At 37.8% G+C, this 22,946-nt stretch overlaps 1 protein-coding gene across 5 annotated transcripts in view; it reads right to left on the bottom strand.

The window, feature by feature from the left end:
- The window catches only part of NFKB1 (nuclear factor kappa B subunit 1), a 119,158-nt gene that overhangs the window by 24,974 nt on the left and 71,238 nt on the right, over nt 1-22,946 (bottom strand). For all 5 annotated transcript variants that reach the window (XM_077882143.1, XM_077882145.1, XM_077882142.1 and 2 more), the window contains 6 exons: nt 15,177-15,340; nt 13,187-13,345; nt 11,611-11,715; nt 9,118-9,209; nt 7,590-7,728; nt 617-760 (listed from right to left, as the gene is read on the bottom strand). In XM_077882143.1, the coding sequence (XP_077738269.1) occupies nt 617-760; nt 7,590-7,728; nt 9,118-9,209; nt 11,611-11,715; nt 13,187-13,345; nt 15,177-15,340 (803 nt within the window). The remainder of the gene's footprint in view (nt 1-616; nt 761-7,589; nt 7,729-9,117; nt 9,210-11,610; nt 11,716-13,186; nt 13,346-15,176; nt 15,341-22,946) is intronic.

The raw sequence follows: 22,946 nt of genomic DNA, 5'->3' as shown, positions 1-22,946 counted from the left end.
GCATGTTCACTTGATGAAATGATGCTTAAAATATTATGCTTACATAAAATTTATATTGCCATGGGGGAAATGCCTAGGTTAACCCATTAGGGGAAAAGCAGCATATATGATTCTATATACACAATCATGATTTGTTGATAATAAATAATATAGGTAAATAGGCTAAATGCTATTTTGAGGATTGCAGCTGTGCTCATGAAAATGCAAAAAAATACATAGTATAATGTTTGCGCAGAAAAAAATTGAGAAGTTACTCTTCAATGACCAGATTTTCTGTATCTTCAGACTTTCTACAATGTAGTATATATAATACGAAACCCTTCCAATATTTCCAAAGAAAACCAAGACAGTATGGAAGGGAAGAAAGGAGAAATATGCCAAAATGTTAACAGACATATTCTTTAGATAACCAGTCTAGAGTGACTTTTCTTTCCTCTTAGAGTTTCTGGTGTTATCTATGTACTGCAAAATGAACATGCATTTCTCTGTTGGGAAATTTTAGTTAATTTAATATGTCACAGCCGCTCAACCTGCAGACGGTCTGGGAAATCTAGGAAAGGAAAATTCTACCCTCTCCAATGTGAAAAGCTCTAGAAAGAGCAGCTTTAATTCATACCTGGACCCGTACTTCCAGCACCGCCTCCTCCACCACCGCTGCCAAACATGCCTCCGCCTCCAGCTCCTGCTCCACTACCGCCACCGAAACTATCTGAGAAATTAGGCATGAGCTTCTGCCGTTTCCTCTGCACTTCCTCTTTATCTGTATTTAAAGGAAGAGAAACCAGAGGAGAAAAGACTGATTCCATTCCACTACTAGCCACAGAAAGAATATTGATTCTGATGGTATTTTTAAACATCTTAAAGGGAAACAGAAATCACCCAAGGAGGAAGAGATGCCAAATTTCAAGAAGCATTATATTTATTCCAATGGATTTGAAGACTAAGAACCTGCCTCAGAGACCACAGAACAGTACACACCCAAATCCTCTCCACAACAGTTTCTGAAGTCCACAATGTCATTCAAAATAGTGAAAGACTAGATTTCCCTTCAAAGGTTAAGATACTGAAGCTACCGGAATAAGAAAAACAATATTGAGCATTTTCATTTGGTCATACACACACGATTACCAACCGACTAACATTTATAATGCATCTACATGAGCTAAGTGCTAGGGAGAAAGAGAAGTAGAAATAATGTCTTTGCTGTCAAGAACCCTCCAATATAATTTTAAGGTTGTGGAGGAAAGACTTGGAGAGATAGCACCATAATGCTATGTATGCTTAATTGATGGTGCACATCAATTTTTCCAGGAGTTTAAAGAGGGACTTTTAGGAAAGTCTCTGTGGGCTAGAAAATTCAGGTAAGGCTTCCCAGAATCAACTCTGTATCAGGGGAGGGCAATGGGAGGATTTTCTGGAAATGAGATCTAGAGGGAAAATAATGAAGGATAGATGCAAGTTGTGTGCTTCTGAGAGCTGCAGTGGATCGGTCCAGCTGAAGTTAAAGTTTAGCATGAAAAATGCCTGAGAAATGGGGCTGATTGAGACCACACTGTAGAGCTTCTGGATTGTAAACTAAGGGATTTACAAGCAGGAGAGCCACTGTGTGTTTCTGAACTAGGGGAAGATGTGTACTGGGTGGTATTTTAGGAAGCCTCCTCTGTCACTGGTGCATAGGACAAAATAAAGAGTCAAAGTGAGAGGCAGAGACAGCACAGACTAAAGAGATGGGGGCTGTTCCTTACTGGGCAACACCATGACAATACAAGTGGGCAAACCCCAGAAATACAATGAAAGAGGGATTGGTAGTCACTGGTAACTGATGAGACTCCAGGAAAGTCTAAGACCACTACATGACTAAAATACAGTGATGCTCTCTGAGATTTTTGACTCTCCAGGTCTCGACACTAGCTAGACTGTTGTCCCTCATTCCTGTAGTTGCTGTTTTTCTTTTGCTTTTCACTATCTGTTGTTCTCACCAGCCCCACTGCCTTTGTGGTCCATTATTGTGTTATTGTTTCTTCTTTCTGTTTCTGTTTCTTTCTCTTTTCTGATCTTCCTACCATATCTTTTTTTTTTTTTTTTTACTCCCTTTTCTCTTTTGGGCTAGAAGGGTGATGGAAGGTTTTTGTTTAAATAAATAGCCAACGTGGTGTTCTTTTTTTTCAATCTGCAGGCTGATACCTAATAATTGTCCTATTTCTGATTCTTCAATGTTGATTCTGGCCATTGTTTATGTTCAGAAAGATCTTCACTTACTTCTAAATCTGTCATTGTTCCAGTCATCTCAGGGCTCAAGAGATTTCTCCTACTGATTACCTCACAGTCACCTCAGTGCAGCTGGAAGACTGAAGAATGGAAGAGTAGGATACAGAGAAACACCCATAAAATAATCGTTTAAAAATGGATTGTATCCAGACGTGTTAGGAAGAAAGCCAATGTAGGTCAACTTGAAGAGAAAGTGCTTCCACTAGAAAGGGTTGGCCTCAAAGTGGAGAAACTTTAAATGTCCTTATCAAAGGTTTTGGACTGATTTATAAAATTTTTCCATCCATTGACTATAACCAACTAATAGTCATACTTATTACTCATCCTATAAACTGTTGATCTCACATAGAATATTAGTTCATTAGAAATATGAAATACAAGAGGGAAGCAGACAACTTCATTCATCTTCAGGGATAAATGTTATCTACTGACATATTTTCTAGCAAAGCATTTGGTATTTGCTGCTTACTCCTTTGGACTTAGAAAACAGATGTTCACTATAAAATGGGAATTTTTGAGTCGACTTAAAAAATACCAACTATCCTATATTCATTAAGATTTCAATGTCAAGAAACTGATACAGAAAATTTCATTCTCACAAATTTTTAAATAAAAGAATCTGCAGTCTAAATTTCCCCAGAAGTGACCATGGACATTTTCCCATTGTATTCATTTATCTTTGTGGTCTGCCTTTGACAGTGGCACCATGGGTTGTACTATGAAACATCAATCTATTCTAGAAGGGACCAAAGTGGTCACTTACTATAAGCCCTCCTTTTACATAAGAGGAAATAGAAGCTAGGATGATTAAGGGACTTGTCAGAGGTCAGGGCATGGTGAGGAGCAGATCCAAAGTCTAGTCAGCTTTCCATTATATTAGGCTGCCATTCTTTGGGAAATGCCCCAAAATATCTCTGCTTCCCTCCCCCCACACCCTGTCCACCCCTCACTTTAAAGATTTTATTCATTTACTTAAAAGATAGAGAGGGTGAGCAGGAGGGAGATGGAGAGAGAATGTGATGCCGACTCCATGCCCAGTGTAGTGCACCATGTGGGGCTTGATCCCATGATCGCAAGATCACCACCTGAATCGCAACCAAGAGTCGGACACCTAACTCACTGAGCCACCAAGGGGTTCCTCTGTTTCTTTTAATAACTGGTGATTATGATAATAGTTTAGTTCACAAACTATTATCTAGATGCACTTTCAGTTTTTACCCCTTTTTGCTATGTGTATGCCTTAAAAGGACTTCATTCTCATTTCCAGGTTCTAAGTATTCTAGTAAAGATGTCTGCATTCCTTTCATAATTTAAATATTATGATTACATTTCTTCTGAATCTTTGTCTTTTCAGACTGAAAAATCACATGGTCTTTTTTGCTTACACACAGCAGTTCCTCAACTCTCTTCTTCCCTTTTCAATCATCCCTCTCTCATTATTTTAATTGTCTTCCCTGAACCCAACCATCTTCATGAAGTTTGTATGAGGTATAATGTCAATAACCATACAGGGTGCAGAGTTCTGGGCTGGCTATAAAATAAAAAGGAATATGTTATATTTCTTTGCTTGATGTCCTCCTTGATGGCACCCAAGAAGTTACTAGCCAGCCCAACTTGGATGAGGATGGCAACTTGGTCAGTCAATCAGTAAGTCACCTTTCATATTTACAAGAGCCAGGATATGGAAGCAGTCCAAGTGTCCATTGATTAATGAATGGATAAAGATGGTGTGTGTGTGTGTGTGATAATACACACATATATAAAATGGAATATTATTCAGCCATAAATAAGAATGAAATCTTGCCTTCTGCAACAACATGGATGGAGCTAGAGAGCATTATGCTATACGATATAAGTCAGTCAGAGAGAGACAAATATACGATTATATGATTTCACTCATGTGGAATTTAACAAAACAAACAAGCAAAGAAAAAGTAAAGAGAGAGAGAAATAAATCAAGAAACAGACTTTTAATTACAGAGAACAAACTGATGGTTACCAGAGGGGAGGTATGTTGGGGTGATGATGAAATAGATGATGGGGATTAAGGAGAGCACTTGCTGTGATGAGCACTGGGTGATGTATGGAAGTGTTGAATCACTACATCGTACACCTGAAACTAATATTACACTGCATGTTAACTACTGTAATTAAAATAAAAACCTTAAAAAAATAAGTCAGCTTTCAGATATATCTCAGCATCTACCATATGACATATATTAAGGGGTGCCTGGCTGGAACAGTCAGTAGAGCACACACATATCTCTTGATCTCAGCATCGTAAATTCAAGCCCCACATGGGCGTAGAGCCTACTTAAAAAAAAAAAATATATATATATGATTTATTTTGTTCTAGATGTTGGAAATGCAGCAATGAACATGAAAGACCAAATCTGTGACTTAAAGAAAATTTTTCCTATTGGAGATGGAAGAAGACAATAGATATATAAATTAATAGATAAGAAAAAAAAATAGATAAGACAATTTTACATATTGATAAAAATGATGAATAATACAAAATTAGGTAATGACATAGGGAGGGACTGCAGGTGCTGGAGCAGTGAAAGGTGTGTCTAATAACTTCTAAAAAATGTATACTATGATTCCCTGGGTTGTATAGTTTGGATTCACTTTCATACACTCACTCTTATATTAAATGGCCTGCTACTTTTCTGACCAGTCATATGCCTAGTGTGATAATTGCTCTTTGTGATTATTTCATCTTGGGATTTTATAATCCAGACAGTTTTACTTACTAAGGTAATTTGTTACCTTCAATAAAACATTTCTAGTCTCACACTACTTATCACAATGTATTTTGGCCATTCTTTCTGTGGAGCTCAACTTCTAATTCTTTATTTTTCCAGATGGTTCATCTTATTTGTTTGTATTACATGGAGCTTTTAGTCAATGACAGTCTGAAAGTGTTTGAAGCATGCAGGTGGGGATTTTGAACTTTCAGGAGACCCCATTCTTTAACCCCAACATCTGATAAATCCTATTATGGATGAATGTCTGAACATGCCCCTGCTGCATCTTACTCTTTTGATGAACAGATACTACTGGAAAAGGTAGACAGGCAGCCTAGAAACCAAGCTCAGCTTTGTAAGTTTCTAGGCTCATACATGTGTAGATAATCTTGGTATCCTTTTAAAATATAATCCTCTGTGTTGAGAAGAACTGACATTATGTTAAGACATATTTTAGGAGAAGAAATCTATTTTTTCCCTCAGAAAGTCCCCCCAAATTAGCCATATTTCTCTTCTGTATCTATTAAAGAAGAGTGTTTAATTGAAAGCAGTGATTTTCATCTGCAGCATCTGGAAGACCTCGGGCTGTTGCTGGGTGGAGAAATAAGGGTAGATGGGCTTCTGGGAAGGCTGAATGGGTTGGCTCCCCACTTCCACTTTAACCAGAGGCCATCAGGCAAATGTCCTGGGATTTTGCATGAGATTTTATGTGGATGGGGGAAAAAAAGGCTCTTCTGTTGACAATGTTTTCACACCATGGTAATGGAATGCACTATCAATTGGGTCCATCAGTGGACAGGTCATAACCTTTGAAAAGAAACAAGAACTCATGGAATTATCTTCTAAATGCCTCTGCCACAACACAAATTCTAGGAAAAGCACCTCTCTTCAAGGAATACGCATCACATGTTTTTATCACAGGATCCAACACCCACGTGGATCATCACTATGGCACCTTTGTGGCTTCAGATGCCAGTCAGGATGTGCCCTGTAATAATCATTTCATTGACCTCCCCCTGTGACCTCCCTCTAATCCAGGGATTTCTGATTTTGTTTGTGCTAGGACTCCTTTTTCAGTCCTGCGAAGTCTATGGATCTCTTCTCAGAATCATAGTTGTATATGTAAAATACAAAATAGGATTATAAGGAAAGCTGATTATATCAAAGTCCATTTCTTAACTTTAAAGACCCCCGCCCCTCCTTGGGAGTCACTGGATCTAGGTTAAGAAATATCTTTGAACAATTATCTCATTTAGGAGTCTATCACACTCATTCTGAGAGGATTCTCAATGCTGAATTTCCCACCCTGCCCTCTGGATTTCCAGTCCTATCTTTTGATTGGCTTGTTAGGAATTTGCCAGAGGAACCTAAAATGCAACATATTTTAAATTGAGGTCCTTCTTTGCCTACTCAAACCTACTTTTTTGCTCCCTTGATTGTTTCATCAACTCAACCACATAACAATTGTCCTAGGCCGGGATTCCTCAAACCATCTATGATTCCCCAATTTTTCCTTCACCTCCTACCTCAACCAGCATCTGGGTCTTCTTGACACCACCTTCTCCTTTCATTCTTTGCACTAATATCTTTATGAACCTCACCATTTCTCACGTGGACTCTTGCATTACTCTTTGGACTTGTCTGTTGGACTTGTACTCCTTATCTGCTGCCCAGATGGTCTCAGTGTCCACAGAAGGAAGTCAGAGCCAACATTCCAAATCCAAACAGGCCTGGTCATTACCCTCTCCAGAGTCAATCAGAGCTCTCAGCTGCCAATCACAGTACTTCTGAGCCTGGCCCTGGCCTTCAGTGGTCCATTCTGGTGCTCACAAGGCTCACTTCTTTCTGAACAAACACTAATTGTTTGGCTCCTCTAGTCCACTAAGCCCAGGAAACCCTTTTCCTTCCTTGTTTCTCACACAACTACTGAAATACACTGGCCCCCCTTACCCCCACCTGGGCTGAAGGACCTTGAAGAAACTGACTTCTTCATGGCTTCTTTCAAATCAACAGTCCTCAGCAGTCTCATATGTGTTTGTGGATGCTTCTCTTTGGAGCTTATCAAAATCATAATTCACATTATAACTATGCATGGAGACTATTCTTTCCCCTTCTTGGGGTATCTTTTGTGAGGAAAAGATTGGTGCTTCATTCATTTTTATGGTTCCACACTGCATGGTGGCTGAGTCTCCTGTTCTATTGCCTGAGGCCAGTTGATGGAATGGCTGATTCTCCTGAATAGGAAGCTATCATTCCATCTCAGCTGCCTGAACCCCAAGATCCTCAACAAATGACAGACTCTCAGATTCAAAGACCAATTCTCAAATATCTAAATCTCATACAAGTTTGGTAAAAAAAAAAAAAAAAAAAAAATAGCATTGTTTTGAAAGGCTGGACTTAATTCCATGAACCCCAAAATAGTATATCACTTCTCTCTTCCCTAAAAATAAGTACCATGGGTCCAGGGGCCAATTCCTAGGAAGTCATTCAAAGGAAGTGGCTAACAGATCTTTTCTAATCAGCTTTGTCCTTTAATGGGAACAAGCAGAAGTATGTAAGCAACCAAGTTACCTTTGATTTCAGGGTAGTAGAGAAAAGGTTTGGGTTCACTAGTTTCCAAATCAGATTTCCTCCGAAGCTGGACGAACACAGAGGCTGGTTTTGTGATGTTGACATCTTTATACTTTGGCGTTTTGAAGACAATGGCAAACTGCAGGATACAAAGATCCAAATGTTGGGGTAGGCCCACTTTTTCCCCCCAGCAATGCTACTCATTAAATGTATTCTTTATGCCCAATGTTTAGACATATTTACTAAAAAATACAGCAACCTAGAGAAAGTTACAAACCCAGAATTCTATACTCATACATTGTGACACAATGGCATTCACTGAAAATTCTCCTTGCCACCCCTAGCACTCCAATCCAGGCAATTTCTACTGTGAGCCTGCTCCCAGAGGGAAACACGACACCTTATTAATTCCTTTTGTATTCTCCCAAAATTTCTTTATGCATATGCAAACATGAACATTCTATCTTTTTTATATCCACTTTGTTTTATATCTTTAAAAAAATTTAATGTTATACTTCTGAGATTTTTTCCATATTAGTTCATAGATTACTCATTCTCTTTAATAAGTGCATAATACTCCGTCACACAATACACCATTATTTAATTGGCCACTTCCTGATGTACATTTGGATTGCTTCCAACTTTGGGGAGTGGAAATAGTATTTCTCAATCACTCAGAGTGATTAAGATGGGATACAGCATTTTCATTTCTTAGTCATATACTCAGTTGTCACTGGGAACTCTTGATTGATTATGAGGATATCAGCCTCAAGTAGCAGACTCTTCCTTTCAGTGCTTTTCATTAGAACATCTCATTAAGAGATCTCATCATAATTACTCTGGTGAACACTTAATGCACCAGCTGTGTCCCCTCAAAATTCATATGCTGAAGCCCTAACCCTTAGTGTGGCTATATCTGGAGAAAGAGCTTTTATGGAAGTAATTAAGGTTAAATGAGGTCATGAGGGTAGGGTTGTGACTGGACAAGATTTTAGTGTTCTTATAGGAAGAGACACCAAGAGCTTACTTACTCTCTTCTCTCTGCCATGTGGGGACACAGCCAGAAGGTGGCTGTCTGCATGCCAGGAGAAGAAAGCTCTCACCAGGAACCGACCCTGTCGGGCCTTGATCTGGGACTTCTAGCCTCCAGAACTGTGATGAAATAAATTTCCGTTGCTTAATACACCCAGTCGATGGCATTTTGTTATGGCAGTCTGAACAGACTAATGCAAATACTTAAAATAGTTCCACTAAAGGATCCAAGGGCCATTGCCTAATGGTTAGGTGATCAAACACCCAAATGAAATGTCTTGACAAGGTCTCAGAGCCAGTGGTCTAAGGCCTTGCTCATAATTCTATGGTAGATAACTTTTCTGGAAAACCTTCAAGAGTCTTAAAAATAGTATCCTTTTATGCAAATTAAATAAATATTTATGATTTTTTTTTCTTTTTTGTACATGGAAATTAAGCACTGAACTTCAACAGGACAGAAAATGAAAAATCATCACCATCACCATAATCCACTTACTTGTCTATGAACATCTGTGGGGGAAAAATCCCCAAATCCTTCCCAGATCCCACCATTTTCTTCCTCTTCATAAAATCGAATCTGGATGTCATCTGCAAACAATCACATTTAGGTATATAATTTCACATGGAGAAATAATATTTATAAGCCTGCTGTTTCCAGATTCTACCTACTATGTATTTAAACTTAAAAAAAACAATTAATATGAAAGATACTTTTAAAACCTTTTAAAATGTTCACAAATTACTGAATTTTTTTGTTACCACACTAATGGATCTTGAGTTTCATTTACATTCAAAGAATACTAGATTTACCTCTTCAATCTGCCTTTTCTCTTACTTAGTCTTTTTGACCTTCCCACTTTCCATCACTAGCCCAATTCACTCCTGAGAAATATGAAGGATACTGAGGAGTATTATAATCCCCAAAGGTGGTTCAAACTCCATATGGATCTACATAATAATATTTAACTTATATGAAGTTAAAGTTAAGTATACTTAGTAAAGTATACTATATGGCAGGCACTATTTTAAGTGATTTATATGTACACATTAACTGATTTCATCTTCACAATAACTGCAATGCAGGTATACTATTAATATCTTCATTTTGCGGAAGAGAAACTGTAGTCCATGGAGGTTAAGTGACTTATCCAAAGTTGAATAGCTAGTAAATGGAGAAGTCAGAATTTGAACACAGATTCCAGGCTCATAAACATATTCTATGCTGCTTCCCTATGATACTTTTTCAGTCCATACTGACAAGTTGTTAAAAATATTGTATCAGTCAAGTTCCTTTGGATGAGATTAGAATGCCTAAATTTTACACTTCTGTCATGGATTCTACTTCTGCAGAAATATCATAATATAACTCAGATTGGCATCTCCCTGGCTTCACTTCTCATTTTTATAGGAAGGACTGCACTATTGACTTATGAAAACTAAGTTCATATTTCTATTTAAATAGAATTTACAGGCAGCCCAGGTGGCTCAGCGGTTTAGCGCCGCCTTTAGCCTGGGCGTGATCCTGGAGCACCGGGATCGAGTCCCACATCGGACTCCCCGCATGGAGCCTGCTTCTCCCTCTGCCTGTGTCCCTGCCTCTCTCTCTCTCTCTCTCTCTCTCTCTCTCTGTGTCTCTCATGAATAAATAAATAAAATCTTTAAAAAATAAATAAATAAATAGAATTTTAGGAATATTAGGGTTAGATAAAACATCTCATTAGCTCCTGGTCAATTCCTTTGCCTTCAGGTAGGACTAAACTGGACCTAGTTATTCAGACTCTTCAAGCCAGGTACAAGATTTTTCTTTTTTTTTTTTTTAATTTTTATTTATTTATGATAGTCACACACAGAGAGAGAGAGAGGCAGAGACACAGGCAGAGGGAGAAGCAGGCTCCATGCACCGGGAGCCTGACGTGGGATTCGATCCCAGGTCTCCAGGATCGCGCCCGGGGCCAAAGGCAGGCGCTAAACCGCTGCGCCACCCAGGGATCCCAGGTACAAGATTTTTCTTAATGAGCCATTCCAATGTAATGATGATGATTAAGAATCACATTCATAAGCAAAGGTACTCAGATTGTGTTTACTCATTGAATGTACACATATTACTGGATAGAATGGGTTAAAAGAAGGCTGATACCAGATTATGCAGAGACAGTGGAAACTTTTTTTGGATAAAGATACATATACCTTTACCTTAAAATATGATCCCATCTTTTTCTGACTTTTTAATCTCGGGCCATTTTCCTCAAATGATAATGTTCTTTCTTTTTTTTTTTTTTAAGCCATCATTCTTTTATTTAGTAGCTATATTTTCAGTTATGCATTCTTTACTTTGAAAACGCTCACCACTTTGTCGTGAGTAGAACTTTATTATACTATTCTATTACTGTATTTTAAAAATGAGCTGTTTGAGAAAATACTACAATCGCTTTCAGCTTTTGCTTATTTATAAATCTTGTACCATTGCTAATGAAAGGTAAATGCCAAGAACCTCTTCTGAAAGTGAAAATTATGAGAAATATGCTCTGAGAATTTCCCCATAGTCCTTATTCTCTTTTTCTTAATTGACATCAGAGTGTCACATGAAAGTTTTGGAGAAGCCCTCTCAGTGTTGCAATAAAGCCTTATAAGATAAATTAAATTAACAATTTTATACTATATAAAATATTATTTATTCTGTGTGGCATGTGTGTGTGAAACATGGGCTATTACTCATTTATTTTAGTTTAACTAAGTTCAGATGCCAAAGTTTAAAGTACAGAAATATTAAAATGTCACTGATTACAATGATCACTATTTTTTTTTATTTCGTTTTAAAATTAATTAGCTTAAAAAAAACCCACAGACACACTTGGAAGAGGTGAAATGTGTACATTTTCTAAAAGAGTTCCATGTAGAAAAGGGATATTACTGAATCTACTGCCAAAAAGTGACTTACAGACACACTCAGAATTACATTCCACATCTTGAGATGGGAGCATATATTTACCTTTCTGAACCTTGTCACAGAGAAGATAAATTTCTTCCCCTCCTGTTACGCATCCAGCTGTCCTGTCCATTCTTACAATTTTCAAGTTGGACGCATTGGGGGCTTCTGATCACAGGAGAAAAACAACAACATCACAATTTATTCTCAGCTTCATAAGTCAATCTCTTATGGGAAACCCGGCCCTTAGCACACATTAACCAAAACAAAGTTCAAATAGTTTATCGTGGTGAGCATTGAGCAATGTATAAAACTGTCAAATCAATATGTTCTATGTGTAAAAGGAATATGATACTGTTATGTTAATTATACTTTAATTAAAGAAATAAACTGATGTCTTCACTTACATTGCTTTAACAAGGATACAAATAAAAAAGCTTCTGGAAGTCCTCAGAAGTCCTCACTTCTTGAACATGGATCATTCATTACTACCCAAACAGACTAGGCAGAAAGGAACAGTATTTGTGTCTCCCACTAAGACAGTAAGAAAGATTCATACAGAAAGAGAAAGAACTTTTCTGATGTTTCAGGAAGTACCAAGCCAATGGATTTGTGGAATTTCATGTAGGTCAAGACCTTCAATTATTTCCATGTTACCGATAGGCTGTTTACAAGAGTCTTCAAAATTTAGAAAAAATACAATTTTCTTAAGCTACTCATACATTCTTATTTTACAGAAAAGAAAAAGGCAGAGGTTATAGTTCTTTTCCCCAGACTAAATTAGAATTCTGTGTGGTTGGGGCAAAAGTTTCTTGTGGTAATAGTATAAAGCTTCCTTTTTTTTTTTTTTCCTCCCACAGCTGCATTTTAAGGTGATCTTTAGTATACAAGTCTACATCATTTTATAACTCTTTCACTTCCCTTCAAACTTGTTTAAATTAAAGAAATTGGCCAGTTGTTGTACTTGGGGCATGGAGTTTTCTACTTAGACCAAACTCTATAAACTTTCAGTGAGCCTAAGTACCACACTTGCAGGCTTCTTTGATTTGTTTAATAAATCCCATGCATACCAAACAAGAAGTGTGCATGGTAAAGGTTGAAGACCATGGTAAAACTCTTAAAAAGTTCTAGGAACTACAGACTGAAATAGAATTTTGAAGTCACATGCTGTTCACACTACTCATTTGGTTAACATGTAGTTCTTATCTTGTTAAAAGCTAGAACATGCAAGTACAAAGATGGATGAGAATAATAGTTGTTTTTATTAACATCTCTTTAGAGCCTCAACAAAAAATATTGAAGTGTTTTTCTAGGAACACTAATAATATATCCTCATGGCAAAAAATTCATAAATAATAAAAGATTTGCCATCATCAAATGGCATGTGAAAGACTAGCATGCACATTTGAGGAAGGAGAACCACATTTATTGCTCACCTCATAACATTCACTTTTAATCTAGACGTCAACTTTTCCAGCTAGATTTTAGTATTCCCATTTGTAGATGACAAATGTGAGGCTCCAAATGATTTAGTTACTTGCCCTGGGACTCTGAGCTAGTAAGTAACTGCCAGGGCTGGGTTGAAAGTCTGTACTTGACACTATACCAAGCTGCCTCCAATTAGAAGTCAAGGACTCACTGCTGTCGTAGATGGCATCTGACACTACGGGTTCCAGGCGCCTTGTGAAGCTGCCGGTGCTATCTGGAAGAAAAGCTGTAAACATGAGCCGCACCACACTGAGGTCCATCTCCTTTGTCTGCTGAAGAGCTGCCTGGCGGATGATCTCCTTTTCCCGATCTGGGACCATACAGCACAGCGCATTCGTGCCCAGGGAAAGAGTAAAGCATGAATGTTTTAATAAGATGTCTTTATAATGCCCAAATAAAGAATATAAATTGAAAATAAAAACCTGTTTTTTTCTTTTGAAATTATTTGTATTGCTAATAAAATTTTAAAAATGGTTTCATGTATGTCATCCAAATTAAAGGTATCCAGAGAAGCCCTCCCTGTATTTTCTGTGAATATAGTGAAATAGTGAAAACTGTCCTCCACTGGCTCTCTCCTTTCTTATCTTCTCCTGAATTCTCCTTTTTCTCCCTACAAGACATTACAGCTGAAGCCACAAAAGATGTGATGCCACAATAAGCTGATTAGGCATCAGCTGTATTGTGAAATGTGAAAATAAGTATTCCAAAAGCTCCCTAGCACAGGGACCATGTTCCTTTCACCATGCCTCGCACAGTGCCTGGCACATAGGAAGTACTCAAAAAGTGCTTCTGGAGAAACTGAGTAGCTCCATTGCATCAGACTCCTTCCTCGCCTCCTGATGGAGCTTCGTGCTGATGGATCTAGCTGTATTTAACTCATAGTGTCACCAAAGGTGGTGAGTACTGTTAAAGAGCTACAAGTGAAGAGAGATGGAATTACAAAGGAGGGAAGAACCCAGAGGCTTTGGAGCAGAAGAGACATATGCTCTATATCTTGAAGGGCTGGTACAACTTGAATTTATGAAAGCGGTACATAAAGGCATTCCAGGAAGAGGGAACAGCAAAAACAGAAAGAATATGCCAAGGTGAGGAAGTGAGAATTCCTGGTGCTTCTACGGAATAATTCAGTTTGATGTGAAGGGGTGTAGTAGGAAAGAGCATTGGAAATGCACATGGGGCCAGGTCTTGAAAGGCCTAAAATGCCAGCTTACCGAATTTGGATTTTGTAGGCAGCAGGGAGATACTGAGCAGTGGTGTGGCAGGGGCTTTTGAAAGATTCATCTGGCCACAGGGTGCAAACTGGTTCAGAGGTGGAGATGGATAGCAGCAGAGCAAGAAAAACAGAGTGGGCAGTGGAACTTGCTAGAAAGAGGACAGAAGAGTGGAGCTACAGACTGGAGATACAGCATAAGCAAGGAGGAGGATTCAAAGTTGATGTGAAGGTTTTGAGTCTGGATGTCAGAATGTGTTTAGTGAAATAACAGTGATTGGTTTGGGGTCGCCTGAGTATCGGATGACAACAGGGTGACCAGACTAATGGACAACATGTAAAAGCAGCAATGGCACAGGTGGGTAGGACAAGGATTGGGGCTGAAAGAAAAAAATATAGATAAAAGCAGGAAAACATAAAATCTTAGCATTTTTACAAGAAAAAGAATAGTTTATGATGTGCCTGAAGAGTACGAAGAGACCAAAGAGGTTCCTTCTAAGAAGGTGAATAGCAGGAGGTAAAATGGCAGGAAACTAAAACAGAGGAACTAAGTGTTGAATTATGAGTTGGTTTTGACAGGCTGAAGAGGGCAGGGTACGTGCTTTAGGTAGGTAGAGGAAGACACATACAAAGGTGTGAAGATGTATCAGGTGTTCAGAGGGAGCTGATGAGGAGAGGAGGTACATGGTGCAATTGGAGGTAAAGCTGGAAAAGCTGGCTGGGGCCAAACTGAGTGAGGGCTTGGTAAACTAGGCCACGGAGGCACAGATTTTATTCTAGAAAATAGCAGGATGCCATCAAAGGTTTCTGAGCAGGGAAAGTGGGGTAGCAGCTTGAGGTACGGTCTGGGACATACGGAAGAGTGTGTGGTCTACACACGAGCAAAGGAGAGCCTGACCTCAGGGGACCGAAGTGGGGAGAGGAGGCTCACCTGTAAGCTGCCGGTCTCCTCCGCCTTCCGCTTGCAGATAGGCGAGATCCGGATGCACCAAAAGGCCAGGATTGTAGCCCTTCGTACATGCCTCTGTCATTCGTGCTTCCAGTGTTTCAAATACTTTTTTCTTTGTCACATGAAGTATACCCAGGTTTGCAAAGCTGGAGAAAAAGCAGTAACAGCAACAACCATCACCAAAAGTTAGGCAGTCGATAACAAAGAGTCCAGTTTTCCATTAGCACGGTGGCTTTTAAAAGATTCCACAGGCCCTTGGTTGCTGGAGCCCACACTATAATCAAACACCTTACTATTTCTGCAGTGGAACATATAAGGTAGACTCACCAAATGGAATAATAAAGACTATAAATCACTGCACATCAGGTCAGATTGGGTTTTGCCACCAAATGAGTCTGGCAAACTGAGCAAAATCTTTTGGTTTTCAGGGTTTATTACACTTTCAAATGATTAAGGGAGTGGGGTACACACACACACACACACACACACACACACATTTTAGTAAGGAAGTTTTACCCAGTCTCATTTTAAAGTATTTTCTAGGAGAGTTGTTTAAATTTTTTTAAAAAATTCTGAATATGGTAGTAACTTATCTAGTTTTTTGTTTTTCGTTTTTTAATTTATTTTTTATTTTTTTGTTTGTTTGTTTTGTTTTGTTTTAAAGAATAAGAGGAATGGGCAGCCTGGGTGGCTCAGCGGTTTAGCGCTGCCTTCAGCCCAGGGCCTGATCCTGGAGTCCCGGGATCGAGTCCCTCATTGGGCTCCCTGCATGAAGCCTGCTTCTCCCTCTGCCTGTGTCTCTGTCTCTTTCTCTCTCTCTCTCTCTGTCTCTCATGAATAAATAAATAAAATCTTAAAAAAAAATAAAGAGGAATGTTTTATTTGGAAGGATTTTTTTTTCTTTTTTCATTTGGATCATCCTTGGGTTTCTAGATGGGATTTAAATGGAGTGCCATTTCCTCTTTGGTTATCTGTAAGGATGGAATTATTTATTACTACTATAATGCCATCCAATTCTTACATGGATTCAGGATGGAGAACCTTTTATCTTATGAAGCCTACATACCTTTTGGGCAAAAACATGTTAATAAGCTAAAAGTAAGTTAAGGGATCTCAAAGAAAAAATATGAAATACTTCAGCCATTCATTTAAAAAATATGAAACACACATACATGAAACAAAATAAAAATGTCCTTTACCAACGAGACTTGTTCATTAAACAAATATTTGTTCAGCTCCATAATTTAGAAGGTAGTAAGTGTTACCAAGAAAAATAAGTTAGGGATGGAGAAAAGGAAAGGCAGTAATAGAAGATACGATGTTTTAAAATAGGGAGAGGTCAGAAAAAGCCTCATTGAAAAGATGGCAACTGAGCAAAGACTTTAAGTGAGTGAGGGAAAAGATGTGGATATATGAAGAACAGTATCAAGACAGAAGGAATAGCAAATGCAAAGACCCTGAGGTCAGACATGACTGGTGTTTTCAAAAGATAACAATGGCAAGGAGGCCAAAGTTGCTGGAGGAAAATCAACAAGAGGTCAGTAGTAATTGAAAAGTTCAAAGAGGTAACTGGGGGCACAGATCTTTTAAAGCCTTACAAGCTTTTCAAAAACTTTTCTTTTGCTCTGGCTTTTACCCAGAAAGAAAGAAAGAAAAAAGATTAGTAATGGAAAGGCAGAAATAGGGGTACCTGGGTGGCTCAGATGGTTAAGTGTCGCCTTTCGCTCAGGTTATGATCTCCAGGTCCTGGGATCTAGCCCATGTCGGGCTCCCAACTCAGCGGGGAGTCTGCTTCTCCCTCCCCCTCTGACTCTCCCTTGCCTCTCCCCTTGCTTGTGCTCCTTCTCTCTCTCTCTCTCTCTCTCTCTCAAATGAATAAATAAAATCTTAAAAAAAGGAAAGACAAAAATATTATGACAACTGGACTAGATGAAACAAAGAATAAGATACTGCATGAATGATGAACTACGGGAAGAAAATATAGAGGGTGAAGGCAGAATGAGATGAGCATTCATACAGAGGTCCAGGGACACAATGAGAAACGTGTCCAGACAGTGATAGAAAAAAGTAGGACATGAACTAGCATGATGTATAAATTTGTCAAATCACTATCTTGTGTACCTGAAACTAATGTAACTGTGTGTCAGCTACACTAAAACAAATAAATAAATAAATAAATAGTTAAAATAGCTGAGATACACAAAGAAGAAAATAGACCAAAAGAATATAAGCTTCCAAGGTCAAAGATCTCCAATGTCTAGAACAGTGCTTGTCATATGAGTGTCTAATAAATGTCAGTTGAATTAATGAATGCATGAATACAGCAAGAAAAATATGCAACATGACATACTGATATGTATGGAAGCAGAGGCAGTTTTTCTGAAACGACACCTTCATCTTTTGGCCTTTTAGGCTGTACTCCTACACAGAACATCCACAACTACCTATATATAGGTAGTAAGAGTGACAAACACCTATGTTACACTTTACACTTTGCCATTTTGAAAGTAATTTTAATGTATATTATTTAACTAATCCTTGTGAAAAGGGCATCAGCCTTATGTGAATAATTTCTTTATTCTGATAATAAATGAAACAATACAGAAGCCAATCTTCTGTTTCAGTTAGTGATGGGAGTAGATTGAACCTTTTACCTTAAGTAAGTAACATGAAACCCATGAAAAAATGGTCTTCCAACCCTGGAGAACAGGTAGCATAGGATCGTGATCCTTAAGAGAAACAACTAAGATGAATCCTGCAATTATGCTGGTTTAATGCCTAGAGTCTCCAGGCTGCAGCAGAGGAAGGGAGACCCTGCCAGGACCTGGCAATCTCTCTGAGTTTTGGAGACAGAGTTAAAAATTTGAGGAGGCCAAAGAGGCTAGAATTCACAGGCAGAGAACCAGAGAAGAAAGAACCATATACAGAGATATATTCAGAGCTGTACAATGGCCCTGCCTTGAGTCTTCAGTTAAGTACTGATCAGAGCATGTGTGTGAGACTGGGGAAAAAACCACCAGAATGGGGCAGGCAAAACATTTCTTGGAGCACACATGGAACTGGAATAGTTTAAGAAACCTTGTAATACATGAATCATCAGGATGAATATTCAAAAAGTTATTGGCTTAGTTATAGCATCAAATTAACCCTAGACTAAAGGCTGCTCTACTTTCCCTAACAAAGCTTAGAAATAAATCTAGAGGGATCCCTGGGTGGCGCAGCGGTTTGGCGCCTGCCTTTGGCCCGGGGCGTGATCCTGGAGACCCGGGATCGAATCCCACATCGGGCTCCCGGTGCATGGAGCCTGCTTCTCCCTCTGCCTGTGTCTCTGCCTCTCTGTCTCTCTCTGTGTGACTATCATGAATAAATAAATAAAATCTTAAAAAAAAAAAAAAAGAAAGAAATCTAGAAAGGATCAAAATGTTCTTGAATTTAATTTCATCCAAATGTTCAAAAATATTTAAAGGCATACAAAAAAAAAAAAAAGAAAAGCCAGCATGCAACTGTCCAAAATTCAAAATATCTGCCATTCAATCAAAAATTACCAGGCATGCAAAGATGTAGGAAAATGCAACTCATAATTAGGATAACAATCAATCAATAGTAACAGATCCAGAAATGAGAAAGAACACAAAATTTGTAGAACATACATTAATATAGCTACTATAGATATATTCCATATAGGTAAGAGGGTAAAAAGCTTTAATATGTTAAGGAGTACCTGCAAGATATAAAAGAGACATCACACAAACCTACAGAGATGAAAACTGAATTCACTGAAAGAAAAACACATTAGATGGAATTAAGAACTTGTTAGACACTACAGATAAGAGGATTAGTGAACTTGAGGACACGGTAATAGAACTATTCAAAACAAAACACAGGAAAAAGAACAATTTTAAAAAATAATAGATCACCAGTGAGCTATGGGACAATTTCAAACAGCCAAACACACAAGTAGTTGGTGTTTCAGATGAAGAAGAAAAGGAAGAGTGGATGGAAAAAATATTTTTAAAAAATAATGGCTGACAGATTTTAAAATTTAATAAAAAACTATAAACCCAGAGATCAAAAAATCATAATGAACTCCAAAACACAAAAAGTCATGAAGAAAACTACACTAAAGCCCATAATAAAACTGCTTCAGACTAGCAAAGAGAAATGAAAACTAATGAAGAAAAAATCTGGAAACCTGATAGAGAAAAAAGACCCGCTATGTGAAAGGAACAAAATGTCAGAATGATGGCAGAGGTCTGAAAATAAGGCAAGCCAAAAGACCCTGGGGCAGCATATTTTAAGAATGTGTAAAGAACACTGTCAACATGGAATTCTATACTCTTCAAAAATATCTTTCTAAAACAGAGACAAAATAAAGAGTTTAAAGATGTATGAGAACTGAAGAATTTATCAGCAGCAGACCAGCAGTAGAAGAAAAAGGAAAGGAGGGTCGTTGGGCAGGAGAAAATGCTACCAGACAGAAATCTTGATCTATGAAACAGAATGAAGAGCACTGCAAATGATAAATATGTATTTCAATATAAATATTTTTTTCCTTATTTACAATTTCTTTTAAAAGATAATTGAGCATGTAGCCACTCTGGAAAACAGTATGGAGATTCCTCAAAAAGTTAAAAATAGAGCTATCCAATGACTCAACAATTGCACTACTTGGTATTTATCCAAAGGATACAAATACAGTGATTCGCAGGGGCATCTGCACCCCAATGTTCATAACAGCAATGTCCACAAGAGTGAAAATATGGAAAGAGCCCAGATGAATGGATAAAGATGATATGGTGTGTATATATATATATATGTGTGTGTGTGTGTGTGTGTATATATGTATATATACATATACATACAATGGACTACTACTCAGCCATCAAAATAAATAAAATCTTGCCATTTGCAACAACACGGACGGAACTAGAGGATATTATGCTAAGGAAAATACGTCAGAGAAAAACAAATACCATATGATTTCACTCATATGTGGAAGTTAAGAAACAAAACAGATGAACATAGGGCAAGGGAAAGAAAAAATAAGATGAAAACAGAGAGGCAGGCAAACCATAAGAGATGCTGAACTCTAGGAAACTTTCAGAGGGTTGCTGGAGGGGAGGTGAGTGGGGGGATGGGGTAACTGGGTGATGAACATTAAGGAGGACACTCAATTTAATGTTATATGCAACTGATGAATCATTAAATTCTACCTATGAAACTAATTTTAAAAAGATAATTGAGCATTTAAAGCAAAAATAAAAAACCTGTATATTGTGGAATTTATCACATCTGTAGGTACAGATATAGTACACAAAGCACATAGGCTGATAGAAGAGAAATGGAAGTACTATTCATGTACTATATATAAAAAAGTATAAAGTTACTTAAAGGTAGACTATGGTAAGTTAAAGATGTGTAGCATAACAAGCTGTAAAACAACTTCTAAACACTATATAGAGGTATAAACCAAAAAGAAGATAAAATCTTAGCAAACAATCTAAAAGAAGACAGAAAAAAGAGGAAAAGTGGAACAAAAATCAGATGTGATAAGCAGAAAGCAAATAGCAAGATGGTAGATTGAAACACAGCCCAATCAATAATCAGATTAAAAACATTGTTTTTAATACCTCAATTATGAGGCAGAGAGTGTCAAATCGAATTAAAAAAAATAAGACCCAGGTATATGCAGTGTATATTTACTCTAAATATAAAGACACAAATAGGTAAAAACTAAGAGGATGGAAAAAAAATGTTCCAAGCTAACATTAATCAAGAGAAAGCTGAGGGATGTCTGAGAGGTTCAGTTGGTTAAGCATCTGCCTGTACTCAAGTCATGATCCCAGGGTCTTGAAATTGGGCCACACTGAATGAGCACTTCCTGCTCATTGAGTCTGCCTCTCCCTCTGTCCCTCCCCCACCCTGCTTGTGCTTTCCCTATCTTGCATAAATAAATAAAATCTTTAAAACAAGCTGAAATAGCTCTGTATTAGTATCAGTCAAGGTGGATTTTAGAGCAAAAAAGTATAATCAGGGATAAAAGAGGGTCATCTCATAACGATAAAGGGATCAATCCATTAAGCAGACATAAGAATTCTAAATGTTTATGTATTGAATAAAAGATCTTCACAATATAAGAAACAACATCTTATAAACTGGAAGAAGAAATAGATATATCTATAATCAGAGATTTCAACACCTCTCTCTCACTAACTGATAGAACAAGTAGGGAGAAAGTCAGTAGGGATACAGAACTCTTGAACACTACTATCAAACAACTTGACCTAACTGACATTTATAGAACACGCGTTCTATAATGTGTTCTAATACGCGTTCTATAGCACGCGTTCACCTTGATTAGACTACTCATTCTCTATAATTGCACAATGAACATTTACCAGACGCACCATATTCTGATGTATAAAAGAAGTCTCAATAAATTTAAGAGGATTGAAATCATACCAAGTGTCCTCTTAACAGAATGGAACCTGATCAGATATGAATATACAAAAGATAACTAGGCAGGGGTATATTTAAATCAAGATGTAAAGATTAACTGTCAAAGCTTGGTAATGCGTACAGTGAGGGCTCATTGTGGTATTCTTTCTACTTTTGTGTATGTCCAACAATTTCTAGAATAAAATGTAAAAGAAAACAAGAGCAGGCATTTATTACTAAGCACATGCAACTGAAAACACTGAAGATCATAAACATTAATACAGGGGAATGCAAGATGGTATAGCCACTTTGGAAAACAATTTGGCAGTTCCTTATAAGACAAATGGACCCTACAATTCTACTCTTCAGAATTTACTTGAGACCAAAAGAAATGAAAACTTATGTTCACACAAAAAGTGGTTTCATCTTCAAAAACAAGAAATAAACGAAACATTCTTCAACAGGTGGATTGATGACTGTGATATACATGAGTACAACGTAGTACTACTTTGTAATGAAAAGGAGTAAACTGCTGATACACACAACTACCGGGAGGAATGGCAAATGCACTCTGCTAAGTAAACGAAGCCAGACTCAGAAAAGCTACGTGGTGTATGATTCAATTTTTATGTCATTCTGGAAAAGGCAAAACTATAGGGAGAGAAAACAGATCAAGAGTTGCCGGGGCCTGGAGTGGGAGGTAGAGTTGACTCCAAGGGGCACATAGAATTTTTTTTGGTGGGGGGAGGGACAATGGAACTATATACTTTGATTGTGGTTCTTATTCGAGTATTTGTGAAAATTCATTGAACTGTGCACTTTAAAGGGTAAATATTACCGTTTTTAAATTATACTTTAGTGAAACCCGACAAAAAACTTTTAAACAGATGGCTATCACAGCTAATAATAGGACTGGGACTACAATCTTGTGTCTTACTCAGGAATGCCATATTCTATACTAGTGGTTTTCAAAATGTAATTTCTAGAGCAGCAGCATCAGTGATTCCTGAGAACTTATTAAAATGCAAAATTTGAAATCCTATCCCAAATCTACTGAATCTGAGACTCTGAGAGTGGGGCTTGGCAATTTGTATTTCAGCAAATCCTCCAGGAGATTCCAATGTGCCTAAAGTTTGAGAACCACTACTCTATGCTATGCGAGACCAATGAGATCAGAATCTCTGAGAGGAGGGCCTGGTCCAGTATTTTTATGAAGTGACCAAAGGTGACTTTAATTAGCAGTCAGGTGTGAAATCCTCTACACTGTGCCAGATGTTCTATCATCATCATTATCAGTTGCGAACTACTGCTGCC

This window comes from Canis aureus, chromosome 33, assembly GCF_053574225.1.
Source record: "Canis aureus isolate CA01 chromosome 33, VMU_Caureus_v.1.0, whole genome shotgun sequence".
NCBI lineage: Eukaryota > Metazoa > Chordata > Mammalia > Carnivora > Canidae > Canis > Canis aureus.
Note: the sequence above shows the minus strand (reverse complement) of the source record. Positions and strands in the feature narration are given on the sequence as shown.